The 22,565-nt window shown below is 38.1% G+C and overlaps 3 protein-coding genes across 5 annotated transcripts in view; 1 reads left to right on the top strand and 2 right to left on the bottom strand.

Moving 5' to 3' along the window:
- Window positions 1-1,284, bottom strand: part of nfat5b (nuclear factor of activated T cells 5b) — a 34,433-nt gene extending 33,149 nt beyond the window's left edge. For both annotated transcript variants that reach the window (XM_067496520.1, XM_067496521.1), the window contains exon 1: window positions 1,008-1,284. In XM_067496520.1, the coding sequence (XP_067352621.1) occupies window positions 1,008-1,080 (73 nt within the window). In that variant the 5' untranslated portion in view covers window positions 1,081-1,284. The remainder of the gene's footprint in view (window positions 1-1,007) is intronic.
- Window positions 1,285-1,520: 236 nt separating this feature from the next.
- On the bottom strand, window positions 1,521-19,651 carry LOC137123062 (polycystin-1-like protein 2). 2 transcript variants are annotated; one of them, XM_067496494.1, is made up of 41 exons: window positions 19,300-19,650; window positions 18,557-18,715; window positions 18,280-18,468; window positions 17,622-17,732; window positions 17,177-17,324; window positions 16,860-17,089; window positions 16,334-16,744; window positions 16,100-16,227; window positions 15,835-15,970; window positions 14,983-15,181; window positions 14,630-14,741; window positions 14,406-14,547; window positions 14,114-14,314; window positions 13,627-13,769; window positions 13,329-13,508; window positions 13,070-13,207; window positions 12,447-12,593; window positions 12,220-12,344; window positions 12,004-12,124; window positions 10,405-10,533; window positions 10,090-10,315; window positions 9,472-9,662; window positions 9,143-9,373; window positions 8,880-8,981; window positions 8,580-8,758; window positions 8,320-8,466; window positions 8,008-8,207; window positions 7,624-7,850; window positions 7,320-7,536; window positions 6,565-7,040; window positions 6,245-6,341; window positions 6,020-6,160; window positions 5,752-5,937; window positions 5,072-5,402; window positions 4,462-4,595; window positions 4,249-4,376; window positions 4,002-4,162; window positions 3,163-3,373; window positions 2,899-3,000; window positions 2,673-2,804; window positions 1,521-2,488 (listed from the first exon to the last, which is right to left on the bottom strand). In XM_067496494.1, exons 1-41 carry the CDS (start codon window positions 19,607-19,609, stop codon window positions 2,330-2,332), a joined length of 7,437 nt encoding a protein of 2,478 aa, XP_067352595.1. In that variant the 5' UTR covers window positions 19,610-19,650; the 3' UTR covers window positions 1,521-2,329. The 2 variants fall into 2 exon arrangements, with proteins under 2 accessions (XP_067352595.1, XP_067352594.1); XM_067496493.1 differs by having other exon boundaries at window positions 6,020-6,341; window positions 19,300-19,651.
- A 943-nt stretch (window positions 19,652-20,594) lies between these two features.
- Window positions 20,595-22,508, top strand: bola3 (bolA family member 3). The gene is made up of 4 exons (XM_067496518.1): window positions 20,595-20,769; window positions 20,864-20,987; window positions 21,219-21,307; window positions 21,467-22,508. Exons 1-4 carry the CDS (start codon window positions 20,701-20,703, stop codon window positions 21,530-21,532), a joined length of 348 nt encoding a protein of 115 aa, XP_067352619.1. The 5' UTR covers window positions 20,595-20,700; the 3' UTR covers window positions 21,533-22,508.
- Window positions 22,509-22,565: the final 57 nt, after the last annotated feature.

Raw genomic sequence — 22,565 nt, 5'->3', positions numbered from 1 at the left:
TCCATGAAATTTTGTCTCAGATTCAACATCTGATATGTTGTTTATGTTCTATTGTGAATAAAATATGGGTTGATGAGATTGCAAATCACTGCATTTTGTTTGTATTTATGTTTTACATATCTTCCTAATCTTTCTGGTGGACTCTGTACTGACATAGAAAAGGTGTCAATAAATAAAAATGAATTCTTTTTTGTTTTCTTTTTTGTTTTTGGATTTTTTAACATGCAGTGTCATACTAAATACTTTATGAGTGTTAGGTACATACAGTACTTTATGTAGTGCTTCTAGAAATACAACAGCTGTGTACAGTGGTTACCCAAAGACTCTTAAATTCTGCAACCATTGTAAAGTGTCAATAATAAACTGATGCCTGGTATTACATGCATGCATGGCATCTGCACAAATATCAGCGATTAATTACAAAAAACTGCAGTATGTAAATTCTAAACATAAGATGAGTAAATTTGTCAACTGTAACATCTCCTGATACAGTATCTCGCCACAAATCTCCAGTCATCTTATTTAACAGATAAATAAACATCTTTAAGGATATAACGCAAATATAAGATTATATTTAACTTTTTTAAATCCTGATTTACACCTGGCCTCACGAGTTTAATTTAGGCTCCCATACTGAGGATGATCCACTTAATGTAATGGACACACTAGCGCCACTCTCAGGGGCCATGTGGCGCCTGTGTGCTGCCTCAGGGGGGCGGAGGCCACTGACGGCCAAACCAAACAACCCACTGAAAAGACACAGGGCTGCTTTTCAGCTGGCAGAGGAAAAGTAAACTGGTCTGACTCGTGTGCATGCAGCTGCTTAGAGCTTCAGGTTGTAAAAGCTGGAAAGCGGGGGGGGGCACCCTGACCATCTACGTACAGAGATTTAAAACTCCAGACAGCAGGCATGGTTATTAGGTAAATGAGAACAGACAAGTTGCAAAAAACAAACAAACACACAAACTGAAACAAAGTAAAAAGACTGACACATCAGATGTTGTTACCTTTTGAGTACAAGGATCTGGGTGAATTTAGATCGAGGTCCCCGCTGAAAAGGGAGATATAGTCAGAGGGCATCGCACTCCCTCCGTGAGGAAACTGAAAACCCTCAGTCAGACACTGCGGGACGTCGCTGGTAGGATTTTATCTTTTACTGTCACCTCCAAACCTCCAAACTTGAGTTGAAACAACTACAGTTCCTAATTTCACTCTGTCACCTCAGCTGGTTTGACTGTGCCCGTTGTTACTCCTCTACTGACTTCCCCTCGGACGGTACGCCTACGTCCCACGCTTGTTGTCTGAGTGTAGCCACACCCACTCCCATGACGCAAGACGTAGAATTACGTTGCTGAATTATTAAGAATCCTTTCTTTTTTTATCTAATTTTCTATCTAATTTTCTATTTTATCTAATTAGTTTCGAATTTTACCATAGTATGGTGTAGTTACCACTTAATATCGTATATAACGAAGTAACTTGAAATAAAAAAACACACTGTTGAACTTCAAGACTGGCTGTAATTTTAATTCAAACAAAATGTGACAGTTCTAAATTAAGATAACGTGCAATGACACGAGTTTTGTATTTTATATTTGTTCATTGTTTAGGGACATGAGCCCATGGATATTTGGTAGGTATTGGTATTATGTTACACATTTTAAATGTAGATATATGTACATAACGGTGCAAAAGTTGAATTAAAGCACTTTGAATTGTAAATTAAGGATTGTAATTAAAATTTTAACAATAAAGGGTTATTTAAAAATACATACATGATTGAGTGTTACACACTTCTTTTGTAAAATTTTGTGCATCATTAATTGGGTGTTATTCCAACTTTTTTATATCACTTTTGGGATGGCTGCAGAAATCTAGAAACCATAGCACATCAAACTATCTGGATGACAAGAAACCCTATATAAGTCTATATTTGCCATATCATGACATTGATGCTTGACAATAGTTGCCAATAGTTCCAATAGCCTGTAATAGCTAATTACTGTGTACAATAGATCTACAGATTCATACAAACAATTTTCTCAAAAATACACGTGAATCAATATTCTATCAGTTAAAGGCAATTTTATTTGCTTAATATAATAAGGCTAAATACATTAGCTCAGTCTACAACATAAGAATTATGATCTGCATTTCCTACAATAGTGACAGATTCATGACTCTAGAGAAAAATACTAGTAAGTTATAGACTTGCAGTGGCTAATATTCTGTTGCAAAGCCACAACATTATGGTTTAAATTAAAGATGCAAGTTACTGTTTCACTATGTCGTATAATGTTGAACTTCTCCTTGACTGTAACATGGTATATCAACCCTCAGACATTATTGTTGAGATTCCAATATTGGAGGCAGATGTAACGAATGGCTTCTCAGTCACGCTTTCACTTCCTTGTTTCTTACATTTGAGTCCAAACAAACTGCAGAGTTTCATCAGCATCATGTCCACAATCTCCTCCTCTTCTGATGGCTGTAAAGCATAAAATATTGTAAAATATTTAGATAGTGACCACAGTTGGTTGAACAATCAACTGTGGTCACTATCTAAATATCATTGTCATTGTCATTGTATAATACATTAACATTAATGTATTATACAATGACACTAGATACAGCTGTATCAAGATTTTTCCAACTCAACGGGGATCAGTTACCTTGTGATGTATCTGCTCTTGACTGAATGCCACCAGGATGACAGAGATGAAAAGGTTGAGCACCACAAAGGTCATAAACACAATGCAAGAGCCAATAAGGAAAGCACCGAGCACTGGATTATAATTCAGAACCTAAAGGATGAGGAGGAAGAGACACACCAATGGATGGTCAGCTGTTATAATTGAATAAATAATCGTGGTATAGTTACAACTGTCTCAAACGTACCTCTTCATAGTTAAAAATACCAAGCTGCAGGCTGACCATGGTCTGTGTGGCATCCAGCAGAGTCCGATAGGAGTATAGCTTCCATCCATACATCAGGTTAGACTGTGAAGTACAAAGTTCATCTCTGTGTTAATAACCCCCTTGTAAATTTGTTTCAGTTACGCAAAGTAAATTATATACATGATCTTGTATAATATATATAAAGGAGGAAGAAACTCAGTGACTCTAGCAACATGTTGACTTTAAGTGTGGGAAACTCCTCACAGAAGTGGAGTAGGCCAAGAACATGATGGTCATGACCACTAGGAAGCCTGAAATATCAGTCCAGGCTCGCTGCAGTGTGGCTGTGATCATGTGCAGTTTGGGGTTCAGTCTCAGCAGGTGCCACAGTTTGACTGTAGCCAACAGTACCAGGAAAGCAATCAGATACCCCAGCACTGCATCAGCCTTGGCTGTCTCATGGAAACCGGCATATCTGGAGAAAAAGAGCCTTGTTTTAACAATCCAAGGAAAAAGATTTGTTAGGTAATAGAATGTTTCTTTGAATTAAGACAACAAATGTTAGACAACATAATTATACTTCTTTCTTGTAACTCTTTTTTACTTCAGGCTGTACCCTGAACGACGATGGGATCTGAGCTGTCACTCAATAAAATAATTTGGCACAGTTTTAGGCCAAAATAAAACACAATTTAGTGCCCCCAAAATGTTGACCAGTTGAAATTCCATATGAAACCACAATGGGGAAAAAATGCTTACAAAATGAAAGCAATTGGTCTCCTCATTCCCCAACCACTTACACTACAGTATAGTGTTTTTAAAGAAGATGTGAAGCGGCAGAGTGATGAACATAATCCTGTCCCAAACTTTTTTGAAATATGTAGCAGGCCTCAAACTGAAAGTAAATGTTTTTGCAGAAATAGTCCAATTTCTTACTTTGAGTATTTTATATGTTGTCTACGTACCATTTACAATCAAAAATAGGCGTCAAACAATTTTCAAATCATTTCATTCTCTTTGTTTATTACATTTTATGCAGCATCTCAACGTTTTTTGAAAAGAGGTTTGCACTTGCATAGGTTCTTCCTTTTGTTATTGCTTACTGGTCTTTGTTGCTATGGTAAAATTCTATGTCGCGTTTTCCCAGTAAAGACCTCTTGATAAAGACAGACAATGCACTCCAGCTGAGAATGATGATCGCTAATTCAAGCAGGTTCCATTTGCTCTTGAAATAGGCTGATTTTTGCTGCTTCATTAGCTTTCCCTGTAAGGGCACAAAGGAACTGGTGTAAAAATGTAAAAGTCAGTATATATTAAAGCTGGTGAAAGTAGTAAAGTCAGAATATACACCTGAACAAACATGTAATAAATGATAAAGAGGAAGTAGATGACTTCAGAAGTCATGACAAAGATGGTAAGGCCACCAGTCGACTGGTAAAGACGCACATTCTGAAGTTCACTGCGGAACTGAAAAGCACCTGGAAGAAATACAGAGGACATGGCTCTCATAAAAGCTGAATGTTTGTGCAGCTCTTACCCAGCAGCAGAACACGAATCACTTACCTATGCCTATAGTCTCCAGCATGAGTGTGACAATACAGAAGAGGTTGACATTAGCATTATACACAGTGAACTCTACAAAAATCGCCTGGGTGTACACATCAAACCAGGTGTTGTCATAAAGGTACTGAAGCGATCTACATAGACACAGAAACATAATTTCATTTAAATATGTTATGCAATAAAATGTGCTTCAAGACAACCATTTAATTATAAAACATTAAAACAGTAAAGCATAAAATTGTTACATTGTATTATAAATTCTCCTTGGGGCTCCTGCTAACAACTGTTTCCATTATTGGTTAATCTGATTAAGCTGATTATTTTTGATAAATAAATGTTGATTTTTTTTTTTCATAAAAACAGTAACAAGGACAAATGTCAATGGCACATCCAAAGATACTAGGGTGATGGCTGCTAATTGATCATTTTGCTTAAACAAACCCCAAATTATTTATATTAATATAATTTCTCAGGTTGGGAAAGCTAAAATCTTTAAGGGCTGGAACTAATTATTATTCAATTATCTATTAATCTGCCAAAACATTTATCAATTAGTGTACTGGTTATGTAAATGTCAGGAAAAGGACATCAAATGTCTTCTTTATTTTACCTTGTGGAATTTAGTAAATCTGGTCCCAGTTCCATCACAAACCCTCCTCCCCTGTAAAGCTTTACACTGCCCCAGAGGGGGTGGGCCCTCAGTTTCCTCTGGGACTGGTACATCCATGGGCTGTGAAAGTTCAGTGAGGCATTAACTTCCTCAGAGTGGTTCCAGCCTAGACCGTAGGAGCCCATGTCTTCCATCTCCCATGAGTATGGGGCATGGCAGTTCGACACAGACTGCTGCATTGACCGAGCAACGTGGCAGGAGTTTTTCTTCACTCTGACCTGGCGGAGACGAGCACTACCCACCAGCTTTGAGTTTCCATCTGTGATGAAACCTGTGACAGATATTTAATTTAAAACAAAAGCAGTAAAAAAAAAAAGCCCTTTTACTGATTGGGGTGATACCAGTAAATTGTATGGTATAGTCAACATTTAAATTTAAAATACTCCTTTTGTATAGTAAGGTAATTGTCTTAAAATTTAGTTTTTGTTTAAAATTAAAGCCCACAGGAGCAAACTCTGTAAATATGAAGAACTTTAAGATTCTGTTTAAGACCAAATAACTATTAAGACCAGATGAACTCTAATGTATATGTTTTTCATTTAGTCATAAGCAGATAAAGATGTGCAAATTGAACTCAAGCAAAGCAACTGCGTAAACAGTTAATCTCACAGCCTACTGACCTGGGTGCTCTCCAAACAGGCTGCTCAGCAGAGTTGTGTTTGCCCAGTTGAACACATCCTGAATACTCATACTGTCTGAGATCCCTTTGCTGAAGCTCTGGCGAATGTGTTGGGTCAAAAAGTAAGCGTTGGGGTCCCTCTGGCCATAGGCCACCAAGAGCAACATCCACATAAATCCCATGTAAGCTGCATCACAGATAAATATCTTCCATCAGTACCTCAAATATATTTCACTGCTTTACAGTAGATGTTATTAAAGTGCTCCTACCCAGAATTTCCCTTATGAGGGCAAAGACTTTCTGCTCTTTAATCATGTTGTTTCTCATCTGCTCAATGTGAGAGGCAGGTGGTGGCTGATAGAAACTGCACGTGCTGTCTCTTCTCGTTATACGCACTGCATCGGGATCGTCTGAGGGAGGAGTTGTATTCTCATTAGTTATGTTTTTTTTTAACAAATCAATTAAACAAAAACGAGAAAAAAGAAAAAACTCACCTGAGTTTTGGAGATTTTCATCTATCTGAGGCTCTCCGTACTCCTCCTGGTCAACTTTCTTCAGAACCAGAGCAAAGAATGCAGCAAAGCCAAGAACCTGTGACAAATTTTCAGATGAAAACATCAAACTAAAGGCAAACAGTTCTACATTTGGCTGGTCTGTAGTACTGAGGTAACATTTTTAGTAAATAAAGTATATTATATTGAATGTTTTATTCAACACAAAATACTCATTGCATATTGGCTGGAAACTGAAACTGAAACACAAAACATTTACAGTGCTAACCATTTTCCCCCCTTGCATTCAAATCAAGCATCACCTTTATTGGTTGGGTAATAAAGAGACTCTCAAAGAAGGAGACCACCATGGAGAGAAGCCAGCTAACAGAGCGGTCTTTCCCATATGTCAGCCCATACATCATTGTGAAGTATCCTGACACACCACTGGTTGCAATGACTAGTATCCAGCCAACAAAGACAAACCACCATGGCAGCCCTCCTTGACAGCACGTCTTTTTAGTGTCCTCAGTGATGTTTTCGACTGGACTGGGGCTACGGTTGATCTGGTCCCTGTCCAGACTAATTGAAGGGAGGTGGTACTCCAGAAGATTCTTCATTTCTTGAACTTGCTGTACAGCTCGGTTGTAGCTGTCTAAGTTTGGAAAGCGAGATGGTCCCAACAGGCCCAGCTCTTTCTCGACATGACGCAGCTGCCTGTACAGCAACCGGTTGTTGTTGTTGCTCTTCTTCTGTACCTCATCTATGCTTCTCTCAGTGCTCCCCAACACACTTTCTTCTGCCCATGCAAAAATCAGTGTTAGTAAGTCATTAATTCTGTTATTATTCTTTTGTAGAGTTTTCTGTTTGTCTTTCAATATGTAAATAAGCCATACTCAGGTCAAAGTCAACCACGAACACATCCGTCGATTTTGGCTCTAATAATAATAATTTCCATGTAATTTAAGATAAACTACCAATATTTACATTTCCTATGTTTAAATGACTACGGACCAGTCAACAACAATTGAGAACATATACTATTCAGGAACTCTGTAAAGATTTTGCTGTAGTTTACCTTGGAGATTGACTGCACCTAAACTGAGGATCATAGAGCGATCCGTTTTGGAGGCATCAGTGTAGAAGTCTCCAGGCACTCTGTTCTGCTGTCTGATGATTTCTCCAACCAGAGACAGCAGAGTGTTGATGTCTACCTGCTGACCGGGATAGAGCTCCAGATGTGGCAGTGGGCTCTTCATGGCCTTTGAGAGTGACTGAGCAATTCTCTTTATGTCCTATGTGAAAACGACATCTAGTTCATCAAACACAAAGAATTTAAACATTATGACTAGGAGCTGTAATCGTTATATCTGTGGGCTCACTTTGATCACAGTGTCTGCTGTGATGTCCTTTAGCTGCTTCTGTGGGGAAGACGTCTGTGAGGGAGCAACTCGAACAGTCTTCCCCTGTTTTGACGCATCTATTTTGGTGGTTTTCTCCCGAGGACGAGTGTTTCTGAAGATACTCACAATAAGGAGATTGATGGGAAACATGATGATTGAACTTTGAACACCAATCATGACCTGCTGCCAAGTGAACTCGATCTGACCTGCAAAATTAAAGCGCTATGATTTAAACCAGAGTCTTTAAAGCCTCTAGATATACTCCTCTAAAGTATATTTAGAGGCTTTAAAAACTAACTGAAAATTAATTTTATCACTAGTAATTTAATGTTAAGTGTGAATGATTTACAATTTGTTACATACCCAGGTCCATGGTCTGCTCAGAGGGGTCTGTTGGGATGCCCCAAAACATGATGTTGGTCAGCATGGTGCACAGTAGAAGCGATAAACAGCAGGACACTCGCTGGACACAAGTGAAAGAGCTGGAAGGAGGCCGACTGATGACTGAAAACCAGATATGACCATCACGAAAATCCTTAGCTGTCTTCATGAAGAACAGGTTACTAGAAAGTATAGAAGAAAAATGGATTAGAGGAAAAACAGATTTGAGAATGAAACAATTTTAAGTAGGATTTCTTGGTAGTACATCTTTATTAGATCTATGGCAGGTCTCACCTAAATCTCTTCAAATCCATTTCTGTAGCTACTGGGAAAACCTTATCGAGAGTGCACTCTCCCACATCTACTGCCAACCAGGAGTTACACAGGAAGTGCCATTTCTGACCACTCTCCAGATCCTGCACCATCACTTTGTTGACATACCTGTACACAACATCACTAATAATCCACTGATTTAAAAAACTCAAGCCTATTGTACAATAACTTTACCGTCTTTTTTGCTGACCCATCAGAATCTCATGCACTCTAACTCGTACCACGCAGGGTGTTCTCCTGAGTTGTCATGCCACAGTCTAATGCTCTGTAGATCTCCAAGAGAAAAGTGTGTGGTCAGCAGGAACATGTCCACACCTCCCCTCTCAAACACAACCTTCTCAGGATCTGTCAGGTGGTGGGGCTCACTTTCTCCCTCTGTACCCATCAGAGTTATTGTCACCTAAGACAAAAAAAGTCAATCAGGGGCGGGTGAGCAATCCTAGAGGTCTCAGTATCTTAACCTTGTGACACAGAGGTTTTCTTAATGTGAGTGCCTCTAAGATTTAACAGACATCACTGACCTGAGAGGAGGTGGATGCACCCCGCCGATGCCCGGTGTTGACATGCAGCATATAGCGATACTCAGCTAAGGGGTCATTGTCCTCAAGCACTGTTACCTTGACCTACAAGTGAATGCCAAAACACAGCATTTGCCTGGAAACTCAATGACAGAATATTTACAGACTAGATCACACACAGTATGGCCACTCACGTACATTAGGTCAGTACAGTAGGCATCTTAAATAAGCAGCATCATTTTGTGAAAGTCTTTACTGACAGTTACCTTTACTGAGTCCTGCATGTCTTTCCTACGTGCCCATACAACCACTAGGAGATAAGCAGTGAAGATGGCCCCCACAAAACACACCACCACAGGATTGTTGGCAAAAGTAGCGAAGAGTTCTGCAGTGCGTGACACGTCTACCAAGTTTGGCATGACAAAGAAAGAGCTGCCAAATAATGTCAAGTGGTTACAGAGGCACTGTGTGACCAAAGGTTTGGTGAGTGGACCGACCTGTAGAGAAAAAAGGGACCCGGCTGGTCAAATTTAACAGTTTCCTTTTTAGGAATGCATTGTTGCAACCACTGTGGATTTGTCTTATTTTTTCTCACCCTGCAGCCATTATCACTCCAAGAAGATGCCGTTTCATTCCAGTATTTGCACTGGGCAGCAATGGAAGTGACAGTGACAGTGGCATTGATGGATTTGACGCCTGGTTTCACAATGGGCTTGATAACAAGATAGTGGACTCCAACATCTCCTGCTCTGTCTTTGGGTCTCAGCACCCAGGTGTACTTTTCCTCTGTGATAAAATGACAAATATTTCCATGTACAAAAACACACACGAAGCCAAGCTGTGTTACCAGTCCAAAGTGTTAGTTATGGACATTCTCAGTTCACAGGACAGTTTATGGCGACACCGGTCTCCAAAAACACTGGCATATTCAGTTATTTGGTAACACTTCCTCTCTCTGAGGTACAGTATTGCAACCTAATCTAAATAACTCACTCCTTAGGTTTTGATTGTTCTTGTGGCAAAATGTTGCATTTCTGGTGCCTGTTGTGCAACCAATCAGACCTAAATTCACCCAAAAAAGGGATTCAATGGCTAATCTATAGACCAGTGCTTGAGAATTAAGGAAATGTTATATCGCAGAGAACACGCAGACTTTGTTATATTATTGCTTCTCTAATGAGAGTTTTTGTACAATAATTGTTTTTCTTTTTACCTTTTTTGGAATTCTCCAGAGGAACCTCAGTCCTGGCTACATAATTCTCATCAGTAGGATAATCTTTACTTCCCAGAATTAGCATTAAGGAAATGTCTTCTGATGGTTCAATTTTCAGAACCAGTGTTACATCCGGTGAGGGCACGTCAATTATTAACGTGCTATAATTTGCGAGGTCAAGGACCGTGCTGTTCTCCTGGGCAACATCAAGCCTTGGTAGTAGAATCTGAAAACCCGGGAAAAATGTTATATTGGACAATCTACAAATGTTTTCTGAAGAAAAGTGACCAAAGGGAAATTTTAAACAAATATTACCTCTATCTCATCAGGTAAGTTTTCAATAGGTATGACAGTGCCATTCACTCTGGTGAGAGACATAGATCCTACTGTTCCCGTGATGTTTCCATCCTTCCAAGAATAGGGATTCCTTTCAAAACTCATCATCTAGAACGAGTCAAGTACATTTTTTAAAAGAACACATTGTAGGAAAATGTGATGCAAATTACTACAACCCCAAGTCAAAAAAGAAGACGTGTAAAACGTAAATACAACACAAATCTTAAGCCATATCGTATTCACAATAAAACATAAACAACATTTCAGATGTTGAACCTGAGAAATATACCATTTCATGTTAAATATTAGCTCATTTTTGAGCTAAAAAAAAGTTGGAAGAGGGGCAACAGAAGGCTGGAAAAGTAATTGCCGCATATCAAAAACAAATGGAGCAACATTTGACAACTAATTAGGTTAATTGGTAACAGGTCAGTAACATGACTGTGTATAAAAGGAGCATTTCAGGGAGGCAAAGACTCTGGAATTTCAGAAAAATGTTCCTCAACATAAAATTGTGAAGACTTTAAAAATCCCACAATCAACAATTTATAATATCATCAAAAAATTCAGAGAATCAGGGGGAATCAGTTCACCATCAATGTTGAAAAGTACATAGAGGTTTTAAAGCAACATATGCTCCCATCCAGGCAACGTCTCTTTCAGGGAAGGTCTTGCTTATTGCAAGACAATGCTAAACCACATGCTCCATCCATCACAACAGCATGGCTTTGCAGGAGAAGAGCTCAGGTGCTGGACTGGCCTGCCTCCAGTCCAGACCTTTCACCAATAGAAAATATTTGGCACATCATAAAACAGAATATCTGGCAACAAAGGCCCAGGAGTGTTGAGCAGCTAGAATCCTTAAAATTTCTCAGTTTCAACATCTGATGCGTTATTCATGTTCTATTGTGACATCATATAGCTTTGATAGTTTGCCTTTGATGCCTGTCTTTGTAGTTTATCTTTTAAGTTTGTTGTACAGTTGTCAAGGGAACAATGCAGCGCAAGAGGTTTGTAGCAAGAGAGGCTCATCTGAAGGATGCGAATGTGACACAGTAGCTGCAGCAGAGGAACTGACTATAAGGAGATGTGAACTGCACAACAACGTAGAAGAAAACGGTTCAGTGTGTAGCTGTGGAGGCACACTGTTTCTTTTTCAGTTCTGCGAGTTCAGTGAGTTCAGCCATACTTTGAGAAACTTGTTTGATGAAGCTGTTTGCGAACGTGCTAGTGAGGTTACTGTACTTAAACTTGTATGTACAATTGACCGGTCATCTGCTAAGTTGAGAAGCAAGTACAATAAGTGTTCAATGTTCGTCATAAAACAATCTCTGGAGTGAAGTTTTTGCTGGAGCGTCAGATTTGTCAGTTTCGAGTAAGATCGCCTCTACAGTTGTCTTTTTTAAACTACTTGTACTTTTTTAATCTGTATGTATTTTTTAAACCAGAACACTATAGAATCAACTGTCTGCATCAAAATAAAGCTCTAGACTCATAAATACAACACGATGGCAAACATTAGGCTGTTAAATTCAAGGTAAATATATTTTGTTTGCACTTCCCTGTACACACACTTACCCTCACATCCACTGGCTCCCCTGGAGAAACAATATGCTTGGGGAGTCTAGGAAACAAAAACCTTGACGAGCTGTTCTTCTGAACATTTATATCCCGCATCTGCATGGCTTCTGGGGAAAATCTGCAGAAAGAGCAATCAAAAAATTATTGTAGTCATTTCAGAAAACACCAGCCTATTCTAGAGCATATGTTGAGTCAGTGTCAGTCTTCTCTTACCTGTTGACATACACACTGATCTGATCTGAGTCGATGATGGCAGGCTCTCCATCCAGCTTTTTATTATTTAGCAAAGCACTTTGAACATTGTTAATTCCAGTCAGGAGAAAATCTGAGACTTTTTTCTGAGGAAGACATTATATGTGTTTAGTAGGAAAACAACATGGAAATTGAGCAAAAAGCATCATTTAACAATCTCAGTGAGACATAATGAGCTTTTGTCCTACATTGGATGAAACATTCAAAATATTACTGGCTGCTTCAACGATTGGTGTAGCAGCTTGCACAACTTCACCATCATCTCCACCATCTTCAAAAATACTGATAGTGTTGAGGGAGGAGCTGAGGTCTACCAACAATAAACCAGCTTCTTCCTAGAGAGAAAATGCAGCAACAGAAAGAGCTGATGACTGTGTATAAGCGCACCACTTTTTTTCTTTTTTTTTTAAATATTAAAGCAACTTGTCAGAACAATAATCTCCACATAGTTTCCACTTAAAGTTTTGCCAGTTTAAAAGTCACTATAAACTTTTAAATATCCTGATCTGCATGTTGCTGATTGACAACATATAATTGGTCTGTATTCCAAAAGTTGGTTTTAATTGAGTTAAAACTTCTGTACAAAGCAACAGCTTTAAGAGGTAATTTATACTAAAAACTCTGTCCTAAAATACAGTAAGACGGTAACATTAGAAGACAAGTTCTCTGAAAAAGCATTGTTTATTTATTACAATTACTGGAAAACATTATCAGGTTGATATGGTCTATCTACAGAAGACTGTACCAAAAATGTTTAAATGTTTTAGCAGCTAGCTATTAGCTATTGCTTTAGTAATGTCATGCACTGTACTTGAGCTGTGGGACTGAGTTCATCTGAGCGCTGGGTGAGTTCGGCCACAGCTCTCGCTGTAACTTGCACTTTTTGAGTCGTGTTAGTCGGGGAGTCCAACAGCACTGTGGTCATTTCAGTCAGCATTTGTTCTCTAAGCTGGAAGTGAGGGAAGTCGTGATTAACATCATTTCACACACAAAACAAGATGTACTGTAAGCCTTACAAATAAAACAGCAATTTATACGCCTCTACTGGTTTACCATTAACCATCTTGTACCTTCATCCTGGCATCTTTCTGATCGAGGCCGGCCTCTGCATTCAGCATGTCAGAAACTGAAGTAAATATTTGTCCAAGTGCTTCGCCAGAGAGCAGACCTTGTTGCTTTAGCTGATTCAAGGTATTATCCACTACAGACTGGAGATTCACCACAGAGGTACTAGAGTTACTTTTCCGTACCTTGAGGAAGATAAAATTCAAAACAATTATTCACATTGCTTTACACCAAATGCAGCTACACTGTTTATCCAATCTGCCTTCTAGCTCTAAGATATGTCATATCTGCCAGATGACAAACCTGAGTGGTGACAATTGTTGTGGCTGTGTCATTTTCATTTTTCACTGTCACCACAACAGACAATCTGTAGTTGTGAATCTTATCTCCAAGAGGCAGGAAGACAGAGTGCACCTCATTTGCATTACTGCAGCGTAGATATTTGCCTTTAAGACAAAAGAGACAATTAAAAAAAAAAACAGTGATTGCTAAAATATTTGCTGTGTGCACATAGTTTGTGAAACATTTATAGCAAAACACAATGTAACAATATTGAGCCATCATAAACTAACACGCTATACGTTGTTTTTAGGTTTGGCAAATCATTTTATAAACTTAAACAGGTCAACTGTATCAATAAACAAATTTGATTTACATTACTTATTATCATTATGTACTTCTTGTATAACCTTACTCGCCTTCTCCCAACTAACCATTACTCCTTGCAAAGTCTACTTTGCACTTTTTTAATCTGACTGAAAAAAGAGACAATATTGCAGCACATTCTCACCTGTGTCAGTTTTGAAGCAATAAAAACAGCCTGCAGAGCAGAACAAACTTTGTTTGCAGGTAATTTTAAATGCATCAAAAACTGTTCCTGATGGGGGAGAGATGCTACATGAGATGGGATGGGAGACTGTAGGAACTGGTTGAGTTGACTCAGGACCTGGTATTGGAATTGTGTATTTGACAAAACCAGGCTCCTTCTTGCCTGTAAAATTAAAATATAATAGTTTATCTTATATTCCAATCTTATTTAATAAAAACAGAACCTCACTACTGACTGTAGGCTCAAAACGCACCATAAGCAATCACACGGATATTCTTCAACACGTCCCTTGACACATTTAGATATCGACCGAGTACAACATATTCAGTGTTGCCATCCTGCTTCTCAATAGGTGGCTTCCAATCTGCCCTGGAGTAACATTGTTCAAGGTTTCCCTGGAAAAAGATCATCAGTTAATACTTTGTTCCCACTTTAGAATAATAATTTTTAAATCAATCAAAGTGTTTTTTCACTCACCATCAAAGGTTTGGGGTCCTCAATGTACCAAACCACATCTGGGCAAGATGTTACACACTTCAGTTTCAGCTTTACAGGGTCGTTCACATTTATGGAAGCACAGTTATCACAACTACAAGAAAAACGTAGGTCAATATTGTCATACATGAATGTGAAAAAAATGTAAGCTATAACTAATAGTTTTATTTTTTGTCAAACTTTCTCTGCAATATTTAGCATTTATGCTACAAAGGTCTTTACTGTAGAATTTCACAAACTTTTGTAGCTCCTTAAAGTTAAGTCATGGATTTATTGTATTTAAAATAACATGTAGGCTTTGAGGATAGTGTTTATTCTAAAGTGTCGTGCTTTACCTCATGGTGATGTTTGTGAATTCTTTAGGGGTAACGGTGATGCACTTTGACACTGAAGCAAGGTCAACAGATTTCCTAAACCAGGTTTTTTTCCTCACCGTTAAAGTGTATTCCACAAATTCAAAGGGATTTGGAAGGCAGTCAGTGTCGACAACATGAGTTTCCTCCTGAGTTACATTCCTGCATTTACAATTTCCTTCTGTGTGGAAAAAAGCAGAGGCAGAAATAAAGAGATTGCTGTTTATAAGAGAAAAGATGATCTACTTACAGTATCATTAAAGGGGAAGGGCAGGCCTTTAAAAAAAAATGGAACACCAGTAGAACACCACTACTAACTACAACCTTAGAAACTGTTCTACAGTTTTTAATTTTTATCTATTTATTCAACCTTTATACCCTGAACTCAAAGGATAAGCTGAAAGGACAAAAAAAAAATACAAATGTAACCAGATAAAAATACATTGAGATTGAGATCTCTTTACAAGGGTGACCATGGCCAAGAGGTCAGCAGCAAACGCCATAATAAATTAATACAGTCGACAGTTGGGAGTCATAACTATAATCAGGTGTTTGTTCATATCATATCCTGGGTTCAGAAATCTGGATACTGTTGGACTTCTGTGTATTTACAAGGAGCTTATAAACCAGGTTCGTCATGTTTGATTTTAAAGTCATATCCTGACCAGATTCGCAAAATTGTTTCTCCCTGTAAAACATGAAAAGCATTTAAGGCTTCATTTATTTTTAAAAGGTTTTGTCTGTGTTAATTTATTGAAGTTTATCTGCTGTAATTACTGTAATTATGGTTTAAAGGGTAAAAATGCTCTGTGCTCAATAAATTGTTGTACTTACTACATTTCCATTCGAATGTGAGTCCTTTGCTGGGTAATGACTCAGCTCCAGTCGCCCTCAGTGTGACAGTCTGGTTGTATTCAACCCAAGTGTCGGGAGTAGCAATTATTTCTAAATCAGTAGAGTTGACACCTGTCTGCAGATAAAAAACAAAGTCACTAACCTATAGTGGCAACATGCACAACATATTTACAGTTTAATACTAAGCAAAACACATTTAATCTATGCACAGATCATTACTGTTTGACACTAATGTTCTACAAACTGTGTTTCCATGATCATCTGGTGAAAGGTCTGAGTAATTCTGGCAAGCCTCGAGTATGTTCTCCAGGTCCACGTCCACATCAGAGGCTGAAAAGGCATTCATGGCTCGTACATTCACTTTTAACAATGCTTTACCAAAAGAGATAGATCAAAAGCTTATTTAGCATACATGACATTTCTGTACCATGAATATGTTTATTTAATTACATTACAGTTTAAACTATTTTTCTTTTACCTTCCAAGGGGCTGGAGAAAGTATAAGTTTGTGAACTACCATTAATCATGTCTCTGGACTCAGACAGTGAGTCTTTCATTCCAGTGAGATTGAAAAGGAGCTGCACAGGAGCTCCTTTTTTCAATGAAATGCCAATGATGAGATCAGTGGATTCTGGACACTCGCCATGCTTTGATATAAGTGAAGCCTGCAGCCCCTCAACAGGATCCAGCAGACACAGCCTCAGATCAGCAAACACTGCGTGGGCTGTGACCATGTTAGATGCAGTTAGAGTCAGGTTGTGACAGCCGTGTCCAAGCTTCTCCAGGACACTTTCACTCAGTGTAATGTTGTGGGGTGTGTTTCCTCTGTCCACTGATGCGTTTGTCACCAAACAGTCTTTGTGGTGAATTGTGTAGGAAACATTTGTACCTATTAAAGAAATTAGATAATTTTTTAAAATTAATTAGATAAAAAAATTCTCTGTATTTTAGAAACAGTTGCTTGATACATTTCTTTATTATTTGTGTTATTTGTACTGACTCACCTGCCTCCACCATAACCTGAATTTGAACAGGTGTACCATAAAGCACATTGCATTTAGCGCCATCTGTTGACTCATTGCTGCCAAAGCACCTGATTATACTGAACTCGCCAACAGGCTGCTGAACAGTTATGGCTTTCTGAGCTGTAACATGCCAGTCACTGGTGGTGCACTCCACTCCAACCGTAAAAACACCAGGGCGCTTGAATTTGTGCATCACAGTGCTCTCCATCCTGTGACACAGGTGAAATAAAATTGGAACTAAAATCTTAAAGTTGAATAATTACAAATCATTAGATTGAATACAAAGAAATGCTCACGATTCTGGGCTATATGGCTCAATCGTGTGACCATCTCCAGCATTTAGTGTACATGTCAGGTTTCCCTTGAATGGATAAAGGAGCCACTTCACAGTGATAGTGACATTATCAAAAACGGCCACCAGAGTACTCATCACCAGTTGGAGTCCTGAGGGGAAATCACACATCTCATTTGTATAATGGGGAAATTGCAGTATTTTTAAATACAAATAAAAGTAACAATGGAGTTACTCTAAGTTCAACCTGCTAATTAGACCTAATTATTTGATTATGTTAAAAGTCAGTTTCCAGATTTAGTTTAGCTTAAGAGTTGGCAAAGTAGATGGATAGGCTGAGTCACAAGAAGAGAGCCAGAAGTTACCTTGTCTATTCTAATCTCTTCTGTTTTTAGAAAGCTAAATTCTGTATATAGTGGAAGTTAAAAAGGGCAAATTCTTCTTCTCACCATATTTGCAGTGGTACTCTATAGACAGGTAACTTCCCAGTGCAGGACAGGGTTCACCAAAAGAGCTCGGATCCAGTGGAGCCTGGCAAGTCTGCAGTCCGTGACAATTGTCTGAAATGACACACAAGTGCATGACAACTTGTTCCAAATTATCCTGAGAATGTGATGATAAATGATTTGAACTATTTGTGTCAACTGTTCAAGTTACATTATATTAAATTTAAATAATCGTGCTGGTGTTTCTACAACCTTTAAATATGAGGCTATAAAAGTTTTTTTGAAAGATGAATTAACAATACGGAGAATCTCTTACTGTTTGCTCTTACTATTATTTGAGATATGTATTTACTCCATCTATTCAGCACGCCAGCACATATATGTCCTTTCTGGCAGCGTAATCCTTTTGTCTGCAGTCAGGAGGTTTTTCAACTCATATTACTCACATTACATGTCTACAATCATGGTTTGATAGAAAGCCCAATAGCAGTTTGTGGTGATTTAAACAAACTCAGTGCTCTAAAGAAAGTTATTGTCACTGTATATACATATTCCTTTAAATAAAATGCTCAATAAATTATTCCAAAGTATTAGGTAGCAAGTCGAGTAAATCATATCCTCAAACATAAAAAAGTATATCATTTTGTGTAATTCATTTTACCTTTTATAGTGTCTACTACATCTATCCAGCTGCACTCCTCCTGGGAGGATGTGGGGGAGGCTGTAAGCTTTGACCGACAGTAGTGAATTGTCTTACGACCATAGAAGCTGTCTTCAATCTCTATAACTTGACCAGAACCACACTGCAATGTTGCATTTTGTCCATCACAAGCAAAGGATCTCCCAGAATCTGAGAAGTAAAATAGATATCAAGAGTCATACAAGGGTGGCAAACACAATAAATGTTTAAGGCCATAGATATATTCAGGAGTTTATACCGAACTGGCAGATGAAGTTTAATTCCTGGCTACAGTTTTCTGTAGCTTCCCACTGAAAGCCTGAATGTCTCAGGATATGTCCACAAGCTGCTTGTACATCTGGTACTTTCACCCAGTTACTATAGCTGACATCTGAACCATCCAGCCATGCAAGGGAACCTGGAAAAGGTTAAACTTTATTTAGTCACACTTTATTTGAAATCCTGCCATTACAGCTACAGATGTGAGGGCCATTCTGCACATCTTATCTATCAAGCTTTATTGTTAGGATGAGACTTCAGTTAGGAATCATAAAACAACAAAGAAACAGATTTAGCTAGTGACAAGGTGATTTAATGATAAAGAGAAATGCTGTGTGAAAGGTAATAAAGACACATTTGTAAATCAGGCCATTTGACAGGAAGCCATTGACAAGTTCAATGAGAAACATCTCTCATTACACCTGCTGCTTGAGGGAGATAAGCACACTTGTCAGCCTTCAAACAGATGTCAGTGAACACATACATTATGGATCTTTATGATGGACATGCAAGCTTGCTAACAAGATATCAGCCGAGGTGATAATGTCTTTAATCTTTAAATTTTTCAGTACATTTTTCAAGAATTCAAATATTAAATTTTCAAGCATGCAGCAAAGCACTTAAAATACTAAGTACTAAATTAGTAGGTTTTCGGTGGCATTTAATGCTATTTATGAATGAATTGAGCTATTTGTGACCCAATTTGATTCTATGTCTTCTCACCCTCTGAGTCAAGTGTGAGGTTTGGAGCTGCAGGTGCCAGTCCGAGCCACCAGTCCTTCTCCGGCTCCAGGTGCTTGTGAAGGAACTGCTGTGTTTCATCATTCAGGACGAAAGCTAGATGTCCTCCACCTTGTTCACACCATCCCTGGGCACCAAGGAAGGACCGCTGCAGAGCTACAAACTCGTAACATGAGCCATCAAAACCTTCCTGGGATTCTGGGCAGGGTAGAGTCTCTGCATCCTCAGCGTAACAAGACCAGCTGAGGAGGAGAATCAGCAAAGTCTGTGCAGGTAAAGCCATGCTGTTCATGTCTGTCCCTGCATCTGTACACTGTTCAGACTCTCTGGTAAAGTGTCTTTAAAGGGTACTGACGTCAGCAACTCTGATGCTAAACAGCTCCTCAGGATACTTTTTCACATTCAGCTTTGATTCAAGCCCATAATTCTTGTGCACAAACAAAGCTCAGGCGTGAAAAGGGACAAAAGAGCCAACTGTCAACAGCACTGATTGCTCTTCTCCTTCCATTAGTGTAGGACTCAACAACCTGCAGATTGAGATAAGCTGCTCATTGAAAGCTTTCCTACCATGAAAATGTCAATCTGAACAACAAAAGGAACCAGATCATATCAGAAACAGAGCTTTAACTGTCTATGGGGTCCTGAATTTGTTAAGGCTGATATGGAAAGTTGATTTCAAAAACAATGTAAAATTTACACAGAGAACATAATTTCGATCTGATCTTAATGATTATACTTATATTTTATTAAAAAACATTCGCTTAATGTATCTTAATTATTTAATTGTGCATTTGCACTAATGGAATGTAAACAGGTAGAGCTAAGTACAAATTCGGGGTACTTCACTTAAGTAGTTTTTACTACTGTATATCTACCACTCTACTTCATTTCAGACGAAAATATATATATTTTTTACTTCACTAAGTTTATGTGAGTTATTTCCTTATATAAGATTTTATGTATAAAACCTATGAGAGCTTACGAAATAGGATTTTATGAGGTAGATTTAACTCAGTGATATAGTAGAAAAGCCGATAGCCCTTACAACAGTATTAAAGGTACAAAACATTAGACTAAATAATTAGTGGATTTATTGATGAGGGAGAATTTAAATGATTGTTTTACTAAGTAACTGTTTAAATTGTTTAAAATTGTAAACAATGAATAGTTTCTGCATCTCAAATGTGATGATTAACTTCTTTTCTTTTTAATTATTTCACTAAATATTTTCTAATCATCCTGATGTTCGCAATCGTTAAGTTCCCGGATGATCGACGTCATCAAACTGGGACGAGGCGCTTTGAGGACATGTCTCGCTGAACAAACAAAACATTACAGATTTATTAAACGTTTCATAACTAACCTGACACTAAGCTTCCCAAAATGTTGGCGTGTAAACGGAGCTTGAGTTGTAGTGTGGTGTCTGCTCTACGGGTTCTTCGTCGTAATCAAGTAAAAATACTTTACCTTTTGCTGCAGCTCTGTGGGTGAACCGACAGCGACTTGCTAACTTGACACTTTCTGCTCCTCGTGTTTGCCTCTTCAGGTTGTTGTTTCCAGCCCGGCGCGCAGATGTTTGTCCACACAAACAGACGGAGAAGTCCGCATCGCAAAGATACTGAAGGAGAAGTTTCCGTTAGCTTCCTCGCTCAAAGTTGTGGATATATCAGGTAAACTCGTATGACATTTGCTAACCTGATAACGTTGATCAACTACATATTTGCTTCTCACATGAGCGTGTTTTCTTAAACACAGTTCAATTTCTTATGCTTGATTTTGCTGTGAACTAAAATAATCTCGCGTGATTTTATGTGCTGCCTCAAACTGTTTTTTTTTAATAGATAATTTTTAGTTTGCAAATATTTTTAATACTTTGTTGTTTGTGTGATCATCTGCTGTAGGTGGTTGTGGGGCCATGTATGAGATCCACGTGGAGTCCAGTGAGTTCAAAGGAAAGAGGACTATTCAACAGCACCAATTAGTCAATCAGGTAAGTCATAATACCAGGCAGCAAGATTGTGAATAAGCTACATAAAGTATTGATACAGTATCTTAAATTGTACAATTTGACTAATGTATACTAATATATTAAGTATTATATACATACAGTCTTCTTTCTTTTTACACTAATTGCAATTGTCCTCCACAGGCACTCAAGGATGAGATTCAAGGAATGCATGGACTTCGAATATTCACAGATGTTCCAAAACATTAGAGATGTCCTGCCATTGGGAACTTTCACCCTTTTCCATAGCTTACTCGGTTTATTATGAATGTACAGTTTAGAGGGGACATCCTATGTGCCAGTGGCAGAAATAAGCAGTTCTCTGTCAGTTATGGTGTAATAAATGTAAGATTACTCTAGTTTAACTTAAAGGACCTAAACTAAACTGAGACGACGTCTCCTCTGAGACAATCTATAAAACTGAAGGCTATGATATGACAGTGACTTTGTAAAACACTAGAAAAATGTAAAGTGTTCTTCCCATGTTTGCGGTCTGCTCAGTCGAAATGATGCAGCCTAGGAAGTAAGTAAATACAGCAATTCTGAATGTTGAAGAAATGCTTCTGAGCCTTGTGTTTAACAAGGGATAAATAAGTTTGGGGGGCATCATTTTACAATGCTACTGACACTGTAATCATAATATATATGTTGCAGTATCTTGGAAGTTGAATGATTATACATTTGTCTCTTGCCTTTGGATTGCATGTTGATTATGTATTTATGGTATCTATGCACTGATAATGCAAAGTTACATTAGAAAGCCCCCCCACACACACTCGCATCTTACTTGAAGTACTATGGAGATGTTTATTATTAAAATAGTTTACAGTCAAATTTGCAAAAAAGACGTTAGTGGTTATGTAGTTATTTGGAATATTAATACTGTAAAAATTGGTTATGTTTTGCTGCCATTGTAAAACAAGGAAAATAGAGAGGGACCCTCTCTTTTCTTTGTTTATTGCACCAGTTATCTTGATCTGAGTCCAAATTTGCATCTTCACAATAATTGTTTTGATGAACCAAATAGTTAAACATATTAAAATGTAAAAAAGATAAAGTAATTAAATGTAATGTTAAAACACATCCTCTCATTTCAAAAACCGTAACAGTGATTTGGTTAGAGCTTGAATGGTTATCTGCTAATTAATTTGCATTTGTGTAATTGTCAGTAAATGTATCAACACTGTTGGGTGTTTTTTGTTTCTCCAGATAGTATAAGTGTCAGATAATATTGAGGAGTAAA

Source organism: Channa argus, chromosome 2 (assembly GCF_033026475.1).
Source record: "Channa argus isolate prfri chromosome 2, Channa argus male v1.0, whole genome shotgun sequence".
Classification (NCBI taxonomy): domain Eukaryota; kingdom Metazoa; phylum Chordata; class Actinopteri; order Anabantiformes; family Channidae; genus Channa; species Channa argus.
Note: the sequence above shows the minus strand (reverse complement) of the source record. Positions and strands in the feature narration are given on the sequence as shown.